This window comes from Scyliorhinus canicula, chromosome 16 (assembly GCF_902713615.1).
Source record: "Scyliorhinus canicula chromosome 16, sScyCan1.1, whole genome shotgun sequence".
Classification (NCBI taxonomy): domain Eukaryota; kingdom Metazoa; phylum Chordata; class Chondrichthyes; order Carcharhiniformes; family Scyliorhinidae; genus Scyliorhinus; species Scyliorhinus canicula.
Genome location: NC_052161.1, coordinates 92,591,815 through 92,616,510, shown reverse-complemented (window position 1 = coordinate 92,616,510; position 24,696 = coordinate 92,591,815). Strand labels below are relative to the sequence as shown.

At 49.5% G+C, this 24,696-nt stretch overlaps 1 protein-coding gene across 1 annotated transcript in view; it reads right to left on the bottom strand.

The window, feature by feature from the left end:
- LOC119951035 (polyhomeotic-like protein 1) overlaps positions 1-10,645 on the bottom strand; it is a 20,825-nt gene extending 10,180 nt beyond the window's left edge. Inside the window, exons 1-3 of the mRNA XM_038774069.1 lie at positions 10,452-10,645; positions 7,832-7,973; positions 3,111-3,248 (exon numbers count right to left, since the gene is read on the bottom strand). Of these exons, the coding sequence (XP_038629997.1) occupies positions 3,111-3,248; positions 7,832-7,973; positions 10,452-10,639 (468 nt within the window). The 5' untranslated portion in view covers positions 10,640-10,645. The remainder of the gene's footprint in view (positions 1-3,110; positions 3,249-7,831; positions 7,974-10,451) is intronic.
- Positions 10,646-24,696: the final 14,051 nt, after the last annotated feature.

Below are 24,696 nucleotides of genomic sequence, written 5' to 3'. Positions count from 1 at the left end.
ACCCCCCCCCCCCCCCCCCCCCCCCACCATCTGGCCTGGGCTTGCAAAATCCTACCAACTGTCCTGGCTTGAGACAATTCACACCTCTTTAACCTGTGATTATCTCTCTCTCCAGTTGCTCCGTCTGTGGACCTGTAAAGACCTGTTAATTACCTGCAAAGACTCGCATTCAAAGTATCATCTTGCATCACTGACTTTGTCTATATATGTGTTTCTGGAATCCACCTCTTCATTCACCTGAGGAAGGAGCTGTGCTCTGAAAGCTAGTGATTCAAAGCAAACCTGTTGGACTTTAACCTGGTGTTGCAAGACTTCTTACTGTGCCCACCCCAGTCCAACGCCGGCATTTCCACATCTTTATTAATAGCGGCATCGAGTACAAGACCAAGGAGGTTATGCTAGACCGTATGAGACACCAGTTCAGTCCCCGCTGGATTCTCATGACATGTTCTGGGTGCTGCACTAGAGGAAGAAGGTAATGAGGGCATTGGAGAGAATGTGGACAGGATTCATGAGAGTGGTTCCAGAGGTGAGGAGCTTCTGTTACGAAGGATCAGAGGGACCTTGGTGTTCATGTATACTGGTCCCTTAAGGTAGCAGAGCAGGTGGAAACAGTGGTTAAGAAGGCTTCGGGGGGGGGTGGGGGGGAGGGGGTGCAGTCGGTAAAAATGACGGTCTTCCCAAGGTTTCTCTTTGTTTTCCCGTGCCTCCCCATCTACGTGTATATTGCTGGCGTGGAGGGACTCAAAGCCCCCGAAATCAGAGACCTGGCTTTCAGACATGGCAGGCTTCAGCTGCCTGGAGAAAATTAAGTTCGCCATGAGAGGGTCTCAGCTGGGGTTCGCCCGGAGGTGGCAACCATTCGTCAACTTCCTCGCAGAGAACTAATCGTCAGCAGAAAAGGGGGGAGGGGGGTTAGGTTAGGGGGGTAAGTAATGGCAAGACCTGCGGGAGAGGGTGGCGGAATTTGTACTATGTATATATTTATCTTGTTGTGTATATTGTTGATTTTGTTGCTGTTAAAATGCCAAAGAAAATACCTCAATAAAACATTTATTTGTTTTTAAAAAAAGGCTTCAGGGACAGCACGGCGGCACAGTGGTTAGCACTGCTGCGTCACGGCACCGAGGTCCCAGGTTCGATCCTGGCTCTGGGCCACTGTCCGTGTGGAGTTTGCACATTCTCCCCGTGTTTGTGTGGGTTTCGCCCCCACAACCCAAAGGTGTCCAGGGTAGGTGGATTGGCCACGCTAAATTGACCCTTAATTGGAAAAAAAATAATTGGGTACTCTAAATTTATATAAAAAAAAGAAGGCTTCTGGTATACACCTTTCTTAGCCGAGGCATAGAGTTTAAGAGCAGTGGGGTTATGCTGGAACTGTATAAAATGTTGGTTCGGCCACAGCTAGAGTATTGTGTGCAGTTCTGGCATACACATTATAGGAGGGATGTGATAGCTCTGGAAAGGGTGCAGAGGAGATTTAGCAGGATGTTGCCTGGGCTGGAGAGTTTCAGTTAGGAAGAGACATTAGATAGACTTGTATTGATTTCCCTGGAGCAGAGGAGACTGAGGGAGGACATGATTGAGAGGTATCAAATTACGAGGATAAGATAAGAGTAGACAGGAAGCAACTTTTCCCCTTGGTGATGGGTCAATGCCCAGAGGGCATAGAGTTAGGGGCAGGAGGCTTGGAGGGGATGTGAGGAAATCCTTTTCACCCAGAGGGTAGTGGGATTTTGGAACTCGCTGCCTGAAAGGCTGACTCCTCATAACTGTAAGAAGTATTTCGATGTGCACTTGCGATGCAGCGGCATACAAGGCTATGAGTCAAGAGCTGGGAAATGGGATTAGAATTGTTTTGAGCGGCACAGATGCGATGGACCGGAGGGCCTTTCCTGTGCTGTGACCCTCTGGGCGGAATTCTCCGCTCGAGCGAGAGCGCAACGAGGCCGGTGAATAGCAGGAGAGGCAGAAAACGAGAACTGAGCCAGGCGCCAAACAGTTTGCAATGAAACCGGCCCGCTCCCGTAGGCAAAATCGGGATCTCGGCGTAGCGTGGCAAGAACCAATTATCACCACTTAAGCCCTATTTTCATACAATTAATGGGGGAAGCCCCACATCCAACAGCCTCCTGCCATTCAGCGGCCTCCCCAGCAAAAGCTCACGCTGACGCCGATTAATACTCTTTTTGAAAAATGTGAACTAGGCGGGAGGGCTTCTGCGAGGACTCGAGTAGCCATCTTTGCTCATAGGCAAAGAGCCTGGGGCCACTGGGTTTGCCACCCCAGTGCTCGGTGGCGTTGGGGGTCCCCCAGCGTGCTGCGCTCTGGGATGTACTGTCTGAGAGTGTGGAGGAGGCTGGTTAAATCGAGGAATTCCCCTAGGAGCTGGACTCTGGGATGTACTGTCTGAGAGTGGGGAGGAGGCTGGTTAAATCGAGGAATTCCCCTAGGAGCTGGGCTCTGGGATGTACTGTCTGAGAGTGTGGAGGAGGCTGGTTAAATCGAGGAATTCCCCTAGGAGCTGGACTCTGGGATGTACTGTCTGAGAGTGGGGAGGAGGCTGGTTAAATCGAGGAATTCCCCTAGGAGCTGGGCTCTGGGATGTACTGTCTGAGAGCGTGGAGGAGGCTGGTTAAATCGAGGAATTCCCCTGGGAGCTGGGCTCTGGGATGTACTGTCTGAGAGTGTGGAGGAGGCTGGTTAAATTGAGGAATTCCCCTGGGAGCTGGGCTCTGGGACGTACTGTCTGAGAGTGTGGAGGAAGCTGGTTAAATCGAGGAATTCCCCTGGGAGCTGGGCTCTGGGATGTACTGTCTGAGAGTGTGGAGGAGGCTGGTTAAATCGAGGAATTCCAGAAGGAATGGGCCATTCTCGGAAAATAATTCCTCATTCGGAGAGGCTTCACGCACAATGGGGTGAATGGCCTCATTCTGTGCTGTGACTATTTTGTGACTCTAAGAACTGGGTGTGGCTCAGACTGATCCCCCCCCCCCCCCTCCCCCATGGCCCTAGCCCCTCTAACCCTGCTCTTGACCCTGCCACATCTACCCAAACCCAACATGCTCCACCTGTCTGATATTCCACCAGCCGCTTTCACTGCCACTCACCTGCTGGACCGCAGCTAGACTCTGAAGCTGCGCAGTGTTCAGGTGCTGTTGGAGCATCATGTGCTGGTGCTGGACCGCGTACATCTGCTGGAGATACTGGGCAGCGGCATTCGGCTGTCTCTGTAATGCCTGCAGAGCCTGTGGGTGAGGGAAAAAGGAACAGAAGGAGAATGAGAGAAATCCAGCACAGAGTGAGAAACAGGGGGGTAGGCAGAGAGAGAGAGAGAGAGAGGGAGATGGGGGAACACACCAGCAGAGAGAGGGGAATGGGGGGCACCCACCAGCAGAGAGAGAGAGAGAGAGAGGAATGGGGGGCACCCACCAATAGCGAGAGATGGAGATGGGGGGACACACCAGCAGAGAGAGGGGAATGGGGGGCACCCACCAGCAGAGAGAGAGAGAGAGAGAGGAATGGGGGGCACCCACCAATAGCGAGAGATGGAGATGGGGGGACACACCAGCAGCGAGAGAGGGAGATGGGGGAACACACCAGCAGAGAGAGAGGGAGATGGGGACACACACCAGCAGAGAGAGAGAGAGGAATGGAGAGCACGCATCAACAGAGAGGGAGATGGGGGAACACACCAGCAGAGAGAGAGAGGAATGGAGAGCACCCACCAACAGAGAGGGAGATGGGGCACCCACCAGCAGAGAGAGAGAGAGGGAGAGGAATGGGGGGCACCCACCAACAGCGAGAGAGGGAGATGGGGGGACACACCAGCAGAGAGAGAGGGAGATGGGGGGCACCCACCAACAGCGAGAGAGGGAGATGGGGGGCACCCACCAACAGCGAGAGAGGGAGATGGGGGGCACCCACCAACAGCGAGAGAGGGAGATGGGGGGACACACCAGCAGAGAGAGAGAGATGAATGGGGAGCACCCACCAACAGAGAGGGAGATGGGGGAACACACCAGCAGAGAGAGAGAGGAATGGAGAGCACCCACCAACAGAGAGGCAGATGGGGGAACACACCAGCAGAGAGAGAGGGGAATGGAGAGCACCCACCAACAGAGAGGGAGATGGGGCACCCACCAGCGGAGAGAGAGGGAGAGGAATGGGGGGCACCCACCAGCAGAGAGAGAGGGAGAGGAATGGGGGGGACACACCAGCAGAGAGAGAGGGAGATGGGGGGCACCCACCAACAGCGAGAGAGGGAGATGGGGGAACACACCAGCAGAGAGAGAGAGGAATGGGGGGCACCCACCAACAGCGAGAGAGGGAGATGGGGGAACACACCAGCAGAGAGAGAGAGGAATGGGGGGCACCCACCAACAGCGAGAGAGGGAGATGGGGGAACACACCAGCAGAGAGAGAGAGATGAATGGGGAGCACCCACCAACAGCGAGAGAGGGAGATGGGGGACACACACCAGCAGAGAGAGAGAGAGATGGGGAGCACACCAGCAGAGAGAGAGAGAGATGGGGAACACACCAGCAGAGAGAGATGGGGAACACACCAGCAGAGAGAGAGAGAGATGGGGAACACACCAGCAGAGAGAGAGAGAGAGAGATGGGGGAACACACCAGCAGAGAGAGAGATAGGGAACACACCAGCAGAGAGAGAGATGGGAGGGGACACATTACCAGACAGAGGGGGGAATGGAGGACAAACACTAGTAGAGCTAGAAAGGGATGGAGACACACCAGCGGGAGGGTGGGGGATGGGACACGCTCCAGCAGAGCAGCAGGGGGATGGGGGGGGACACACCATCAGAGAGAGAGGGGGGAACGTGGGGGGGAGGCGGGGACACTTACCACCAGCAAGTGAGGGGAACGGGGGGGGGGGGGGGCACCATCAAAGAGAGAGGGGGATGGGGGGACACACCAGCAGAGAGAGGGGGGATGGGGACACACACCAGCAGAGAGAGAGGGGGATGGGGACACACACCAGCAGAGAGAGAGGGGGATGGGGAAACACACCAGCAGAGAGAGAGGGGGATGGGGACACACACCAGCAGAGAGAGAGGGGGATGGGGACACACACCAGCAGAGAGAGAGGGGGATGGGGACACACACCAGAGAGAGAGAGAGAGAGGGGGGATGGGGACACACACCAGAGAGAGAGAGAGAGAGGGGATGGGGACACACACCAGCAGAGAGAGAGGGGGATGGGGAAACACACCAGCAGAGAGAGAGGGGGATGGGGACACACACCAGAGAGAGGGAGGGGATGGGGGGGGGACACCAGCAGAGAGAGGGGTGGATGGGGACACACACCAGCAGAGAGAGAGAGGGGGAGGGAGAGAGAGGGGGATGGGGACACACACCAGCAGAGAGCGAGGGGATGGGGACACATACCAGCAGAGAGAGAGAGGGGGGGGAATGGGGACACACACCAGCAGAGAGAGAGAGGGGGGGGGGGGAATGGGGACACACACCAGCAGAGAGAGAGAGGGGGGGGGGAAAGATGGGGACACACACCAGTAGAGAGAGAGAGGATGGGGACACACACCAACAGAGAGAGAGATGGGGACACACACCAGCAGAGAGAGAGGGGATGGGGACACACACCAGCAGAGAGAGAGGGAGAGAGGACGGGGACACACACCGGTGGAAAGAGGGGGGACGGGGCAAACACCATCAGAGAGAGAGGGAGCGGGACAAACACCAGCAGAGAGCAAGGGAACGGGACAAACACCAGCAGAGAGAGAGGGAACGGGACAAACACCAGCAGAGAGAGAGGGGAGATTGGGACAAACACCAGCAGAGAGAGAGGGGAGATTGGGACAAACACCAGCAGAGAGAGAGGGCGACAGGGACACACACCAGCAGATAGAGGGGATGGGGACACACACCAGAGAGAGGGAGGGGATGGGGGGACACACCAGCAGAGAGAGGGGATGGGGACACACACCAGAGAGAGGGAGGGGATGGGGGGACACACCAGCAGAGAGAGGGGTGGATGGGGACACACACCAGCAGAGAGAGAGGGGGAGGGAGAGAGAGGGGTATGGGGACACACACCAGCAGAGAGAGAGGGGGAGGGAGAGAGAGGGGTATGGGGACACACACCAGCAGAGAGAGGGGTGGATGGGGACACACACCAGCAGAGAGAGAGGGGGAGGGAGAGAGAGGGGTATGGGGACACACACCAGCAGAGAGAGAGGGGGAGGGAGAGAGAGGGGTATGGGGACACACACCAGCAGAGAGAGAGGGGATGGGGACACATACCAGCAGAGAGCGAGGGAACGGGACAAACACCAGCAGAGAGAGAGGGGAGATTGGGACAAACACCAGCAGAGAGAGAGGGGAGATTGGGACAAACACCAGCAGAGAGAGAGGGGAGATTGGGACAAACACCAGCAGAGAGAGAGGGGAGATTGGGACAAACACCAGCAGAGAGAGAGGGGAGATTGGGACAAACACCAGCAGAGAGAGAGGGCGACAGGGACACACACCAGCAGAGAGAGGGGACGGAGACACACACCAGAGAGAGAGAGAGAGAGGGGATGGGGACACACACCAGCAGAGAGAGAGGGGGATGGGGGGGACACAACACAGAGAGAGAGAGAGAGGGGATGGGGACACACACCAGCAGAGAGAGAGGGGGATGGGGGACACACACCAGAGAGAGAGAGAGGGGATGGGGACACACACCAGCAGAGAGAGGGGGGGATGGGGACACACACCAGCAGAGTGAGAGGGGGAGGGAGAGAGAGGGGGATGGGTCACAAACCAGCAGAGAGAGAGGGGATGGGGACACACACCAGCAGAGAGAGAGAGAGGAGATGGGGACACACACCAGGAGAGAGAGAGGGGGGGGGGGGGGGGGGATGGGGATGGGGACACACACCAGGAGAGAGAGAGGGGGGGGGGATGGGGACACACACCAGCAGAGAGAGAGGGGATGGGGACACACACCAGCAGAGAGAGAGAGGGGGGGGGGCTGGGGGCACACACCAGCAGAGAGAGGGGGGATGGGGGACAAACACCAGCAGAGAGAGAGGGCGACAGGGACACACACCAGCAGAGAGAGGGGACGGAGACAAACACCAGCAGAGAGAGAGGGGGATGGGGACACACACCAGCAGAGAGAGAGAGAGAGAGGGGGGATGGGGACACACACCAGCAGAGAGCGAGAGGACGGAGACAAACACCAGCAAAGAGAGGGGGGACGGGGACACACACCAGCAGAGAGAGAGAGAGAGAGGGGGGGGGGGGGGATTGGGACACACACCAGTAGAGAGAGAGAGGGGGATGGGGACACACACCAGCGGATAGAGAGGGAGACTGGGGAACACACAGCAGCAGAGAGAGGGAGGCATACACCAGCAGGGAGCGGGGGACAGGGACACACACCAACAGAGAGAGAGGGGACGGGGCACACACCAGCAGGGAGAATGAGGGCGAAACACATACCGGCAGAGAGGGGAAACTGGGGGACACACACCAGCAGTGAGAGGGATGGGACATTGGGGCACACACCAGCAGTGAGAGTGAGGGCGCAACACATACCAGCAGAGAGAGAGCACGTGAGGGGCACACACCAGCAGTGAGGGGGTGCAGGGGGACATTCGGGCACACACCAACAGTGAGAGACTGGGATATTGGGGACACACACCAGGGGGGGGAATGGGGAGCACCTGCCCGAGCTGTATTTGGTGCTCTGTGGCCCTTTGGGGCCGAAGGTCAGGCAATGTTGTACGTCCAGCAGCGAGATTCTCCTAGCCCACAATTACTCTATCCGTCACAGCTGAGGTGTTGATCTATCCGGCTCTTACCTGCACAGCTTGGCGCTCGTACAGTGACATCTGCGACACCTGAGGTCGGGGGTTTCCGCTTGTGCCATTGCTGCTGCCACTACCACTCACGGGACTAGCATTTTGCTCATTCTCGTTATCCATAGCGGTCCGCACTGAGGGACTAGTGAGAGAAACATGAGAAATTATTCACTGCACTGGTGCATGCTGATAAATATCTGACAGGACCGGCATTGAGAGACTTCAGATAGAGAAACATTCACAGACACTGAATTGGAAGGTACATGCTAATAATTATATGTAAGGACCAACATTCGTAGAACATAGAACATACAGTGCAGAAGGAGGCCATTTGGCCCATCGAGTCTGCACCGGCTCTTGGAAAGAGCACCCTACCCAAGGTCAACACCTCCACCCTATCCCCATAACCAAGTAACCCCACCCAACACTAAGGGCAATTTTGGACACTAAGGGCAATTTATCATGTCCAATCCACCTAACCTGCACATCTTTGGACTGTGGGAGGAAACCAGAGCACCCGGAGGAAACCCAAGCACACACGGGGAGGATGTGCAGACTCCGCACAGACAGTGACCCAAGCCGGAATCGAACCTGGCTAAAGGTAAAGTAATAGCCATAGTCATACATGGGAGGGTACAAACACATAAATATATACAGGGACGGACAATGAGGGTCGAGAGGTGAGACAAAAAGGTACGTGATTGTTGCATGGGAGGCTACATGCTGTTAAATATCCATTGGGACCGACATTGAGGTACTAGAGATAGAGGAATGAGATAACTGACACACCGTAGGAGGGTACATGCTAATAAATATCACAAAGCTTAGGAATAACACTCAATTATATCTATTAATATAAACAGCATCTCACTCCCCTTCCACACTGCTACCTCCACTCCTCCCATACCATTCCTAATAGACTGGAATATTACAGTCTCTCTGTGAGGATTGTTACTGTAATGATGATCATATTGTGCATATTACAGTCTCTCTTTGGGGATTGTTACTGTAATGATGGTCATATTGTGGATATTATAGTCTCTGTGGGAATTGTTACTGTAATGATGATATTGTGTATATTACAGTCTCTCTGTGGGAATTGTTACTGTAATGATCATATTATGGATATTGCAGTCTCTGGAGTGATTGTAAATGTAATGAAAATCAAATTGTGGATATAGAGTCTCTCAGAGGGGATTGGTATTGTAATAAAAAATGTATTGTGACAATTGCAGTCTATCTATGAGGATTGTTAATGTTATGATGAATATATTGTGGATATTATTGTGTCTCTGGGGATTGTTACTACAATGATGAATGTACCGTGGGTATTACAGTCACTCTGCGGGGATTGTTACTGTAATGATGAATATTTTGTGGATATCACAGTGTCTGTGTGTGGATTGTTACTGTAATAATGAATATATTGTCGATACTAGCGTATCTGTGGGGATTGTTACTGTCATGAATATATTGTGGATATTGCAGTCTCTGAGGATTGTTACTGTAATGATGAATATATTGTGGATGTTACAGTCTGTGGGGATTGTTGCTCTCATGTTGAAAATATTGTGGATATTGGAGTCTGGGGATTGTTACTATAATAATGAAAATATTGTGAATATTACAGCCTCTGAGGATTGTCACCGTAATGATTGTCGCCGTAATGATGAATATATTATGGATATTACAGTCTCTGTGAGGATTGTTACGTAATGAATATATTGTAATATTACTGTCCCTGTGAGGATTGTTACTATAATGAAGAATATGCTGTGGATATTACAGGTGGCACGGTAACAGTGATTAGCACAGTTGCTACAAAGGTCCAGGATCCCAGGTTTGATTCCCAGCTTGGGTCACTTTGTGTGTGGAGTCTGCACATTCTCCCCGTGTCTGCGTGGGTTTCCTCCAGGTACTCCGGTTTCCTCCCACAGTCCAAAGATGTGCAGGATAGGTGGATTGGTCATGCTGAAATTGTCCTTAGTGTCCAAAAAAGTTAGATGGGGTACTGGGTTACGGGGATAGGGTAGAGGCATGGACTTAAGTAGGGTGCTCTTTCCAAGAGCCGGTGCAGATTCAATAGGCTGAATGGGCCTCCTTCCGCACTGTAAATTCTATGATTCTATGATACAGTCTGTGGGGATTGTTACTGTAATGATGAATATATTGTGGATATTGTAGTCTGAGGATTATAACTGTAATAGTGAATATATTGTGGATATTAAAGTCTCTGTGATGATTGTTACTGCAATGATGACTATATTGTGGATATTAGTCTCTGTGAGGATTGCTACTGTAATGGTGAACATATTGTGGATATTACAGTCTGCAGGGATTTTTACTGCAATGAAGATATTGTGAATATCAGTCTGTGGGGATTGTTACTGTAATGATTAATATATTGTGGATATTACAGTCTGAGGATCATTACTGTAATGAAGATATTGTGGATATTATAGTCTCTATGGGGATTACAGAAATAATAAAGTTATTGGGGGGAATAAAGTCTCTATTTCTGATTGCAAGGTTAAATTATGAGATTAAATTTGATTAAACGGAAGTTAAGGTTATGACTGTTATAAAATTAGAAGGATTTGTGTGAAAGACATTTTCTCACCTTCTATCCTCTGGCTCTTCCTCCCCTTTATTTCCTCTGCTACTTCCGCTTCCGATCAGCTGATCTGGCTCCAGGCCAATCAACCCACTCTTCCGCCTCACGTCGACCCCCCCAGCTCCAGCCAATGGCGAGGCGGCATCTCTCTTTTCCCCGACTCGCATTCCCTTCGCCGGCAGCATGCCGGGCATCGCGCCTGCGCGTTGGCCCTGGGTCGACGTGGGGACCGGCGGGCGCCTTTGTTGCGCCTGCGTACTGTACTCCTGTAGGGAGGGAGGGCGGTAGGGTGTCTGCGGCTGCGCGCCTGCCGACAGCCCGGCCTGAACTCCCTTTTAGGCTGCGCGCGCAACTGTCAACTGCTCTCAAAATGGCGGCGGCTGAAGATGATGGTGGGACAAAGGAACCAATATGGGTGAGGATCAACCCCCTCCCCGTCTTTTTGGGGGCAAGTGCAATGCCAACACTCACCACAGCCCCTGCCCATGAGGATAGGCTCTCCCAATGGCCATGGGAACTCCAACAACCTCCCCCCTTGAAAAAGCCAACTTTAGTCCCCATGACCCCACATGATTTCAAGCCTGAGGCCTGCGAGACACCAATTTCACCTCAACAAACAAAGAACGTATTGACAGGAATCGGCCCTGGGGATAAAAGCCGCCCATGTGCCACGCCAACCAAGAATCAGCCATCCCAGGATGTTATTGTCGGGGCCAACACCCTCTACCGTTGACCCATACTGACACCCTGTGGCCTGTGAGACACATTATGGAATAAAAACGTTTTGATCAGGAACTAACCTCATGGACAAATGTGATTCATTCGCCATGGGTACAGTCAATCCACCTGCAGGAATGCCGTACGGACCAATTCTCTCTACCTATGCCACCTACTGATGCCACGTGACCTGTGAGATGCCAATGTCACCTGAATGGAATATAGACATTTCCTGACATGAATTATCCCCAGGGACAAAGGCGATCTTTCACCAAACTCACAGCGAGTTGACCCACTACCCCCACATCCTCTCCTGCCTTTCCGAGGAAATATTGTAGAGATCAATACTCTCTCCACTTTCTGGTTGCCAAAAGTAAATGGCCTGTGAAACACCAAATGGAATTTTAAAAATTAGTCAGGAATTATCCCCAGGAGAAAATATGAATCATTCATCACGGATACCGAGAATCCGTTGTCCCAGGAGGAAGTCGTAGGGACCAATTCTCTTGCTGCCCCGCCAATAATACTTGACCTGAGGCCTGCAGGACGCCATTGCTCATGGAATAAAGACATTTTAGTCAGGAATTATCACCAGGGGCATGGGTACAGTGAGTTAATCCACCTGTGAGAGTACAACAGGGACCAAGACTTTCTGATCTTGCTGCCTCAACACGACATTGGTCTGAAGCCGAGATCTACAAGACACCAACTTCACCTCATGGAATAAAGACGTTTTAGTCAGGAATTATTCCGAAGAGAAAAGACGGTTCATTTGCCTTGGGTACAGCGAGTCAATCCATCTGCGGGAATATTGTAGGGACCAATCCTTTCTACTCTTGCCCCCTGCTGACACCCTGTGACCTATGAGATGCCACCTTTACCTCAGAATAAAGACGTTTGAGTCAGAAATTATCCCAAGGCCAAAGGTGATCCATTCGCCATGGGTACAGTGAGTCAATCACCTGTGGGAATACTGTAGGGACCGATCCTCTGTACTCTTTCCCCCCCCCCCACACTGACACCACATGACCTGAGGCTGTGATACACCAACTGCACCTCGTGGAATAAAGACATTGTAGTCAGGAAATATCCCCAAGGGCAAAGGCGATTCATTTGCCATGGCTACACCAAGCCATGCCATCTGTGGCAATACAATAGGTACCAAGACTTTCTCCTCTTGTTGCCCCAACACCACATTGGTCTGAAGCTCGAGACCTGCTTGATGCCAAATTCACCGCAAGGAAGAAAGAAACATCAATCATAAATTACCCCCATGGACGGTAGTTATTCCTTGGCCGGGTGTCGATCCTCTCTCCCCCAAGGGACATGGTGAAGCCTGTGGAATAAAAAAGGAAGTCGAGAAGGAAGAATGCAATACTGGTTAAGGGATAGAGCGAGCAGAGAGTTGTGTTGGGCTGTTTTTCAGATTGGAGGGAGGTATATTAGTGTATTTCCCCAGTGCTCAGCAGGAAGAACACTGTTCTCGAGAAGGATTTGGACTTGAGAAGCAAAGCAGAATTCTTAATCGCTTGCCAAATGTGAAAGTGGAATTAAACAATGAGGAAGATGTGGGAAAACCAGAAGATGACACGGATATCTGGTGGAATGGGCAGATCTAGGGCAGATGACGTTCAATGCAGAACACTGTTGCAGTAACACATTTTACAGAAAGGAATGAGGAGACAATGCAGGGTTAAATGGTACAACAGGCAGGGGGGGTCAGCATCCAGGAGACAAATGTTTGCAGGAGGCGCAACAGTTTAGGAAAGCAGTGATTAAATGTTTTGGGATTGTGAGCTTTATAAATTGAGAAATGGGTCAAAAAAGCCCAGAATTAATACTAAAACATAATTTTAAAATGCTGTTTCAGCTCGTGCTGAATTTGGACAGATACAGTATATGTATGTACAAATATACTTGTATATGTTCAAATACAGAGTAACCCAAACCTCAGGATCAACTCCTCAATTAGATTTTTTTTTTTTAATTTAGTGTACCCAATCATTTTTCCAATTAAGGGGCAATTTAGAGTGGCCAATCCACCTAGCTTGCACATTTTTGGGTTGTGGGGACAAAACTCACGCAAACACGGGGAGAATGTGCAAACTCCACACAGACAGTGATCCAGAGCCGGGATCGAACCTGGGACCTCAGCGCCGTGAGGCCGCAGTGCTAACCCACTGCGCCACCATGCTGCCCTCTCCTCAATTAGATTTGGGTCAAGAACCCACTCCCAAAATCCTGATATTCTATTTATAAACCCCCCAATTAGATTCCCGTCTGTAACTCACTCCCGGGTATCTTATTCTAAATATGAACCACCTGAAGCCCCTCAATTAGATTTAAGTCAAGTACCTACTGGAATTCTGTTATTCTATATATAAACTACCCCACATCCCCCCGATTAGATTCCAGTCTGTAACACACTCCCAGGTATCTGTTATTCTAAATATAATCCACCCTGAACCGTTCGATTAGGTTCAGTCTATAAATCACTGCCAGGTATCTGTTATTCTATACAAACCACCCTAAACCCACAATTAAATTCCAGTCTGAAATCACTCCCAGGTATCTGGCGTTCAGTATATAAACCAGTCTGTAACTCTCAGAATTCTGTCATTCTATATATAAACCACCCTGAACCCTTCGATAAGATTCCACCCTGTAACTCACTCTCCTGTATCTGTTATTCTATATATAAACCAACCTGAAACCCTCGATTAGATTCCAGTCTGTGACTCACCCTTGAGAATTTGTTATTATATATCACCCTCTGAACCCTTCGGTTAAATTCCAGTCGGTAATTCACTCCCGGGTATCTATTATTCTATGTATAAACCGACCCGAGCCCCTTGATTAGATTCCAGTCTGTTATTCACTCCCAGGTATCTGTTATTCTAAACATAAACCACACTGAACCCCTCAATTAGATTCCTGTCTGTAACTCTCTCCCGGGTATCTTTTATTCTATATATAAACCACTCAGAACCCCTCAATTAGATTCCAGTGTGTAACTCACCCCCGGGTATCTGTTATTGTAAATATAAACAACACTGAACCCCTCGATTAGATTCCCGTCTGGAACTTGCTCCCGGGTATCTGTTATTCTAAATATAAACCACCCCGAACCCCTTGGTTAGATTCCAAGTTAGAATGTGTAACTCATTCTCACGTATCTGCAATTCTAAATATAAACAACACTGAACCTTTCGATTAGATTCCAGTCCGTAACTCACTCCCGGGTATCTGCTATTCTATATATAAACCATTCTGAAGCAGCACGGTGGAGCAGTTAGCACAGCTACCTCATGGCACCGAGGTCCCAGGATCAATCCCGACTCTGGTTCACTGACCGTGTGGAGTTTGCACATTCTCCCCGTGTTTGCGTGGGTTTCGCCCCCACAACCCAAAGATGTGCAGGGTAGGTGGATTGGCCTCGCTAAATTGTCCCTGAATTGGAAAAATGAATTGGGTACTCTAAATTTTTAAAAAACCACCCCTGCCCCTCGATTAGATTCCAGTCTGTAATTCACTCACGGGTATCTGCTATCTATATATAAATCACTCCGAACCCCTCGATTAGATTCCATCCTGTAACTCACTCCCGGGTATCTGTTATTCTATATATAAACTGCCCTGAACCCCTCGATTAGATTCCACACTATAACCCACTCCCGGGTATCTGCTATTCTATATATAACTGCCCCTGCCCCCAACTTGTCTGAACCCCACTCTTTGTTCCATCTGTTCTATCTTCTTATTGGAAGTTTTGTACTGAGAGCAGATGTCCTGACAGATAATGTGATGTTGTGACACTTCCAGTCATCGCTGTGGTCTGTAAACGTTGATAAAAGACCTCATCTTTCAATCAAGAATGTTAGAAGTCTCCTCCTGTCTGCATCACTGGCCGGGGACCTTGCCAAACATTTCTCGAAATTTGTGCAGTGATCTTGGAAATGTCGCAAGACAGGGAGAGGCCCTTCCTGCCCCTGCCGACCTTTTGACGGAGCTATTCAGTTAGTTAGTCTTCCCTATTTTTTCCCCCATTGTCCCAGGGAATGTTTCCCCTTCCAGTATTCACCCAATTCCAACTTTGAAAGTTGTCCTTTGCTTCTGCCACCCTTTCCGACAGTCATTTTCGATCACAACAACTCGCTGCATTTAAAACGTATTCCTCACCGCCTACTCTGGTGCCTTACCCGATCATCTGAAACCCGACATCTCACTGCTCATTAACTCAATCCCAACCCTTCCTTATTTTCAGTACCTCAATTAAATCTCATCTTAACCTTTCCTGCTCTTGCCGGGCGTATGATCTCAGCTTCTCCAGACTCTCCGCATTAATTCCAGCCCCTTATCCATTCTTGCTCCTGATCTCTGTCAATGAGCCTTGAGTTAGGGAGGGGATTGTATCGGCCTGGGTAACTTCTGATTCCTGTCCAGTGACCCCTGTGTTTCGTGGTGGGGAGGGGGGGTGGTGAATCAGCTCAGGCTCCTGCTCCTGATCCCTGTCCAGTGACCCCTGGGTTAGGGAGGGAGGGGTAAATCAGCTCAGGTCCCTGCTCCTGATCCCTGCCCAGTGCAATATCTATGATTCTTTCTGTCTGTGTATCTGAAAGAGACAGACTGTGTGTCGAGTCCAGTCATTTTAAGGTGGCTTGGGGTGAATGCAGTCATAGACATCACATGATTTCAGCTGTTAGTTATTTGTGGATTTAACCTCCCGATCGGTTCCTCGACCAGGTCTTCATGACGCACAAACCTCTTCTCCCCACCCTAAAGCAGAAATGTCTTCACTGAGCCTGCAGCTCCTATTGGGTAATAGACATGACCAAGAAGGAAGAAAGAACTGGACTAAATCACACAGAATCATGCTCAGACTAACACAGGCATGCACGTACGCACTCTGGCATGCAAGCACACACTCTGACACACATGCACACATTCTGGCATGGAGGCACACACTCTGGCATGAACGCACACACTAGCACACATGCACCCCTTGGCATGCATGCACACATGCTCTGGCACAAACACACTCTGGCACATGCACACACTGTGGCTTGCATGGACACTGACATGCTCACATACACACTGGCACGCACGCACACTCTTATATGAATGGACACACTCTGACATTCTGTCATGCATGCATACACACATACCCTGACACGCACGCACACACTCTGGCATGCACGCACTCTGGCACGCACCCACACATTCTGGCACACATACACATGCTTGCACTTAAATGTTCCGGCACACATGTATGCACACACTGACACACATGCACATGCTATGGCACACACGTGCACACTCTTGACTTGCTTGCACACTCTGACATACATCCACACACTCTGGCACGTACTTACACCTGGCATGCACGCATGCACCCTGGAATGCAACCACACTGGCATACATGCATACACACTGGCATGCAACACCCTGGCATGCACACACACACATGCACAAGTACACTTTCTGACACAAACGCACACACAGTCTGACATGCACACACACAGATTGACACTGGCACGCACACTCACACTGACACACACACTGACAAGCACATAAACACTCTGACATGAACAGACAGATTGACACTGGTACACATGCACTCACTGTCACCCACACATACACAGATTGACATTCACTCACAGACTGGTACTGGCACACAGATAAAAAATACACAAACCCACACACATCCACACGGACAGAGATATACATACACAGACACACAAAGTCACTCAGAAACACGTACACACTGCGGCACACATAAACAGACTCGCAACACACACGCAGACTCACATGTACACACAGACTCGCATATACACACACGCAGACTCATATATACACACAGACTAATGACACATACACAGACTCATACACACACATACAGAACTGACGGTGCACACACACAGACTCACACATCGACTGATGACACACAGACTGGCAACACACATAGACTCACATATGCACAGACTGACAATACACATATACAGACTGATATACACACAAATACAGACTGACGGCGCGCACATAGACTGACACATACAAACTGACAGCGCACATACACAGACTCACCCATATATATACACACACAGACTGACACATACATAATCATAACATGATTGAATTTTACATTCAGTTTCAGGGAGAGAAGAGTGGGTCTGTGACTAGTATTTTAAACTTTAATGAGGACATGAAAGCGGAGGTAGCTAGAGTGAACTGATAAATGAATGAAGGGATCGATCAACAGAGGGTCTGGCTGACATTAAAAGGGATATTTCAGAATGCACAGAACAGATCCAGACAAACAAAAAAAAGGGGTAAAATTCTCCCCTACCCGGCGGGGCGGGAGGACCCGGCGGGACGGAGTGGCGTGAACCACTCCAGCGTCGGGCCGCCCAAAAGGTGCGGAATCCTCCGCACCCTCGGGCTAGGCCGGTGCCGGAGTGGTTTGTGCCCTGCCAGCCGGCATGGAAGGCCTTTGGCGCTGCGCCAGCCGGAGCAGAAGGGACTCCGCCGGCCGGCGCAGGTCTGCACATGCCCGGGAGCGTCAGCGGCTGCTGACGTCATCCCCATGCATGCGATGGGAGGGGGGTTCATCTTTGTGCCGGCCATCGCGGAGACTGACACGACCGGCGCGTAGGAAAAGAGTGCCCCCACGGCACAGGCCCACCCGGGGATCGGTGGGCCACGATCGTGGGCCAGGCCACCGTGGGGGCACCCCCCTGGTGCCAGATCGCCCCGCACCCCCCCCCCCCTCCCCCAGGACCCTGGAGCCCGCCAGTGCCGCCAGGTCCCGCTGGTAAGTGACCTAGTCCAATTTACACCGGCGGGACCTGCATAGAATGAGCGGGACTTCAGCCCATCGTGGGTCGGCGAATCGGCGGGGGGGGGCGCTATGAGCGGCCGCCGACTGGCGCAGCGTGTTTCACGCCGCCCCCGGTGATTCTCCAACCCGGCGGGGGGTCGGAGAATCCAGCCCAAGAATTCCAAGGGGAGGACGCACCGTCTGTGGTGAACTAAAACATTTAACAACGTTATCAAACTTAAAGAAAAGACATATAATTGTGCAAAGGTGTGTGGCAGTTGAGGACACTGGATAGAATATAAGGAACAGCAAAGAAAACTAAAATATTAATCAGGAGGTAAAAATTACAGTATGAGAGAAAGCTGTCCAGAAATATTCAATCAGATTGTCAGTTTCTGTAAATATTTAAATAAGAAAAGAGTCAACAAAGTGAACGTTGGTCTGAGGGAATTGGTAATGAAAATAAGGAGATGGCAGATGAATTGGATTTGCATTGGTCCTTACTATAGAGGATACAGGAAACATCCGAGAAATAGCTGTAAATCGGGTATTGGAAGGGAAAGATGCACTCGGGAAAAGTCCAATCACCAGGGAAGTGGTACTGAGCAAATTGTTTGAGTTGTGAGCTGAAAAATCCTCGGGTCCTGATGGACTTCATTCTACGGTCTTAGGTTATCTGTTTCAGCAGATAACTGATACGTTGGTTTTAATTTTCCAAAGCTACCTAGATTCAGGCATAGTTCCATTTGAACATCAAAACTGGGAGCAGGAGGAGGCCATATGGCCCTTCGAATCTGCTTTGCCCTTCAATATGTTGGTGGCTGATCATCTATTGCAATGCCACAGTCCCCCGCACTTCCGATACCACTTGACACTTTTAAAGTCTAGAAATCTATCTTTCCTTCTTAAATATATTCAGTGATTTGGCCTCCACAGCCTTCTGTGGTAGAGAATTCCACAGGTTCACCACCCTCCGAGTGAAGAGATTTCTCCTCATCTCAGTCCTAAATGGCCTACACCGTAGCCTGAGACTGGGACTCCTTGTTCTAGGCCGCCACCAGCCAGTCCAGTCTGCCAACCCTGTCAGAATTTTACACATTTCAATGAGATCCCCTATCATTCTTTTAAACTCCAGTGAACACAGGCCCAGTTGGCCCAATCTCTCCTCAAACAGCAATCCCGCCATCCCAGGAATCAGTCTGGTGAACCTTCATTGCAGCAAGTATACCCTTTCTTGGATAAGGCGACCAATACTCCAAGTACCCCTGTACAGCTGCAGTAAGACATCCTTGCTCCAGTACTCAAGTCCTCTTGGACTGAAGGCCAATGTACCATTTGCCTTCAATACTGCTTGCTGTATCCTGCAAGCTTGCTTTCAGCAACTGGTGTACAAGGACTCCCAGGTCCCTTTGTGTGTCAACATTTGAAAATGAAAATCGCTTATTGTCACGAGTATGCTTCAATGAAGTTACTGTGAAAAGCCCCTAGTTGCCACATTCCGGCGCCTGTTCGGGGAGGCTGGTACGGGAATCGAACCGTGCTGCTGGTCTGCCTTGGTCTGCTTTAAAAGCCAGCGATTTAGCCTGGTGAGCTAAACCAGCCCCTTAATTTCCCAATATATCACCATTTAAATAATATTCTGCCATCCTGTTTCTCCATCCAAAGTGGATAACTTCACATTTATCCAGGTTATACTGCATCTGCAACGTATTTGCCCACTTACTCAACTTGTCTAAATCACCTCGAAGTCACTTAATATCCTCCTCACCACTCACATTCCCATCAAGTTTTGTGGTGTCAGAAAACCTGGAAATATTACATTTGGTTCCCTCATCCTAATTTTTCATATATATTAAGAATACCTGGGGCCCAAGCACTGATCCCTGCGGGACTCCACTAGTCGCTAGCTGCCACTCCAAAAAAACACATTTATTCCTCCTCTCTGTTAGGAGTGGAACAGTGGTGCAGTGGTTAGCACTGTTGCCTCACTCCACCGAGGACCCGGGTTCGATCCTGGCACTGGGTCACTATCCGTGTGGAGTTTGCACATTCTCCCCGTGTCTGCGTGGTCTCACCCCCACAACCCAAAGATGTGGGGGTGATGGTTTCACAGGTCGGCGCAACATCGAGGGCCGAAGGGCCCGTACTGCGCTGTAGTGTTCTATGTTCTATGTGAGGGCAGGTGAATTGGCCACGCTGAATTGCCTCTTCATTGGAAAAAAATTTATTGTGTATTTTAAATTTTTTTTAAACTTCCCCCTCTCTGTTTCCTATCTACTAACCAATTCTAAATCTCCTACCCCATCATAATTTTGCACACGAAACCTCTTACGTGGGATTTTATCAAAAGCTTTCTGAAAATCCACCCAGTGGTTCACGTCTATCTATTCTACGAGTTACATCCTCAAAAATCTCCAGTAGGTTTGTCAAACATTATATTTCCCTTTCATAAATCCATGTTGACTTTGTCTAATCCCGTTGATATTTTCTAAGTGCCCTGTTACTACATCCTTTACAATAGACTCTAGCATTTTCCCTACTCCTGATGATGCGGCAAGATGGCACAGTGGTTAGCACTGCTGTCTCACAGCGCCAGGGACCTGGGTTCAATTCAGGCCTTGTGTAGAGTTTGCACTCTCTCCCCATGTCTGCATGGGTTTCCTCTGGGTGCTCTGGTTTCCTCCCATAGCCCAAAGATGTGCAGGTTAGGTGGATTGGCCATACTAAATTGCCCCTTAGTGTCCAAAGATGTGTCGGTTAGGTGGGGTTAAGGGGATAGGACGTGAGTGTGTGCTTAGGTAGAGTGACCTTTCAGAGGGTCGGTGCAGTCCCGATGGGCCGAATGCACGGTGGCACAGTGGTTAGCACTGCTGTCTCACAACTCCAGAGACCCGGGTTCAATTTTGGCCTCAGGTAACTGCCTGTGTGGAGTTTGCACTTTCTCCCCGTGTATGCATGGGTTTCCTCCGGGTGCTCCGGTTTCCTCCCACAGTCCAAAGATGTGCAGGTTAGGTGGATTGGCCATGATAAATTGCTCTCAGTGTCCAAAAAATGGTGAGGTAGGGTCACAGGGATAGGGTGGAGGCGCGGGCTTAATTAAGGTGCTCTTTCCAAGGGCTGGTGTGGACTCGATGGGCTGAATGGCCTCCTGCACTGTAAATTCTATGATTCTTCTTCACTCTCGGGATTCTATGGTTCTATGATGTTATTTCTGATGTAATTCCCTGTTTTTTCCCTCCCCTTTTTAAACAGTGGGGTTACATTTACCACCCTCCAATCTGCCAGGACTGTTCCAGAATCTATAGAATTTCAGGAGATGACAACCAACAAATCCACTATTTCCATGGCCACCTCCTTTAGTGCCCTGGGATGCAGATTGTTAGGACCTGGGGACTTATCAGCTTTCAGTCCCATCAATTTGTCCAGCACTATTTTTCTAAATACTAATTTCCTCAATTCCTCCTCTTTGTACTAGTTCTTTACCATTTCTAGGAAGTTATTTGTGTCTTGTTCTGTGAATACAGAACTAAAGTAGTTGTTGAATTGCTCAATCATTTGCTTATCCATTTCCTTGTTCTCTATTATAAATTCTACTGCTGTAAGAGACCTACATTTGTCTTCATTAATCTTTTTCTTTTTACATACTTAGAGAGACTTCTGCAGTCTGCTTTTATGTTCCTCGCAAGTTTACTCCCATTTTTCCCCTCTTAGTCAATTTCTACGTACTCCTTTGCTGAATTCTGAACTGCTCCCAATCCTTGGGCTTGCTACTTTTTCAAGCAACTTTATAGGACTCCTCTTTGGATCTAATACTGTCCTTAACTTATTTTGTCAGCCATGGTTGGGTCTTTATGTTTTTGTGTCAGAAAGGAATGTATAATTGTTGCGGTGCCTACATTTGTGCCTTCAGTATTAACCATTGCCGATCCGCCGTCATTCCTTTCAATGAAGTTCCCCAATCTATCCTAGCCAGTTAGCGTTTCCTACCTTTGTTTACATTTAAGACCCGAGTTTCAGATTGGTTTTCTATAATTTACATCCTAATAAAGAATTCCAAAAAGTTATGATTACTCTTCCCTAAAGTACCCCGCACAACAAGATTATTAACTAACCCCTTCTCATTACACAATACCAAATCTAGGGTAACCTGTTCCCTCGACATACTGGTCTAAAAAGCCATTTCGTCCACACTCCAAGAATTCATCCGCCACAGTATTGTTACTAATTTGATTTGCCGAATCCATTTGCAGATTAAAGTCACCCATGATTACTGTAGCACCCTTGTTACACGCATCTCTAATTTCCTGTTTAATGCTCCCCCCTATCTTACCACTACTGTTTGGAGGCCGATAGACAACTCCCACTGATGTTTTCCGGCCCCTTGTCAATTCATAGCTCCACCTGGACTGATTCTACATCTAGATTCTCTGAGCCAATATCCTCTCTCACTACAGCACTGATTTAATCTTCAACTAATCACTCCACCCCATCTCCTTCCCCTTTTTGTCGGTTCCTCCTAAATATTGAGTACCCTTGGATATTCAGTTGGTCATCCTGCAGCCACAATCGTATTGTACCCATTTACAGCTATTTACGCTGTTAATTCATCCACCTTATTGCGAATGCTCCGTGCATTCAGATACAGTGCCTTTTGTCTTTTTAACGTTTTTACACATTTTGTTTAGCTTACGGCCCTTTTTGCTGCTGGACCTGGTTTCCTCTGCCTTCCACTTTTGCTTTCTGCTTTTCTGTGATTCATTTATATCTTTGTTTCCTTCTCTTGTGTCTCCCTGCTCAGGTTCCCATTTCCCTGTTATTCCAGTTTGAACTCTTCCCCCACAGCACCAGCAAATAGCCCTGAGAGGATATTGTCCTGCTGGGGGGTAACCCTTCTGATTTGCACAGGTTCCATATTCCCCGGAACCTGTCCAATGCCCTAGGAATCCAAATCCCTCCCTCCCTCCACCACTTCTCCAGCCGCACATTCATCCAGTCTGTTCTATTCCTGCTCTCATTAACAAATGGCTCTTGGGATTACTACCTTTGAGGTCCTATTTGTAATTTATTTCCCAGCTCTCTATACTCTGCTTTCAGGTCCTCATCCCTCTTCTTCCCTAAGTCATTGGTACCAATATGATGGGATGACACAGTGGTTAGCACTGCTACCTCACAGAGCCAGGGACCCGGATTCATTTCCGGCCTCGGGTGACTGTGTGGAGTTTGCAAGTGTCTGCATAGGTTTCCTCCGGGTGCTCCGGTTTCCTCCTACAGTCCAAACATATGCGGTTAGGTGGATTGGCCACGATGGATTGTCCCTTAGTGTCTAACGGTTAGGTAGGATAGAGGGATGGGGTGGGAGAGTAGGCCTATGTAGGGTGTTCTTTCAGAGGGTCGGTGTCGACCCGATGGGCCGAATGCCTACTTCTGTACTGTAGGGATTCTATGGATTCAATGGAATAATGGCAACAACCTCTGGCTGTTCTCCCTCCCTCCTGCAACTGCTCAGTGACATCCTTGACCCTGACACCAGGGAGGCAACACCACCTTGGAGCCACGTCTATGGCCACAGAAATGTCTACCCATTCCCCTTACAATAGAATCCCCTGTTGTTATTATTCTGCTCTCCCATTCTTTTATCCCTCCCCCACCCCATGCAGCTGAGCCACATGGTGCCACGGACCTTCCTCCTGCTGCATTCCACCAAGAAACCACCTCCCCCAACAGTATCCAAAACATAAAAACTGTCAAGGAGGGAGATGGATCCTGGGAACCCCTACACTACCTGCCAAATACTCTTGCTGTCCGGCAGTCATCCATTCTCTTTCTGGCTTTGTGCTCTTTACCTCCGGTTTGATCACTTCCCTGCAGTTGCCACCCACAAAGATCTCATCCATACGGATGCTCCACAGGAACTCCAGTCGCAACTCCAGTTCCGATCCGTGGGTTTTGGGCAGATGCAACTAGAGACATGTCTGGCACACATAGTCAACCGGACACTGGAAGGGTTGCACAGGAGGAGTATTCCTCGTGGTCAAGCTGCCCTACCATGACTTGGATAAGAACTAGGAGCAAGAATAGGCAATTTAGTCCCTCGATCCTGCTCTGTCATTCAATATGATCAAGACTAGTCTCCCCTCAGCTTCAACTCCACATCCCTGCCGTTCTCCATCACCCTTCAACCCATTACAAATTTAAAATATGTCTCTCTCCTCCTCAAATTTAGTCACTGTCCCAGCATCCACTGCACTCTAGGGTAGTGAATTCCACAGATTCAAGACCCTTTGAGAGAAGTAATTTCTCCTCATCTCTGTTTTAAATCTGCTACCCCTTATCCTGAAACTATGACCTCTCATTCTAGATAGTCCCACAAGAGGAAGCGCCGCTCTACATCTACTTTGTCAATACTTTGATCATTCTATATACCTCAATCAGATCTCTCATTCTTCTAAACTCGAGAGAGAGTATAGGCCTAAACTGCTCAATCTCTCTTCGTAAGACAAGCTCCTCATTTCTGGAATCAATCGAGTAAACCTCCTCTGAACTGCTTCTAATGCAACTACATCCCTTCTCACATAAGGGGACCAAAACTGGACACAGTACTCCAGGTCTCACAATACCTTGTACAGTTGCAGCAACACTTCCATGCTTTTATACTCTATTTGTTTAGCTATGAAGACCAAAATTGCATTTGCCTTCCTTAATATCTGCTGTACCTGC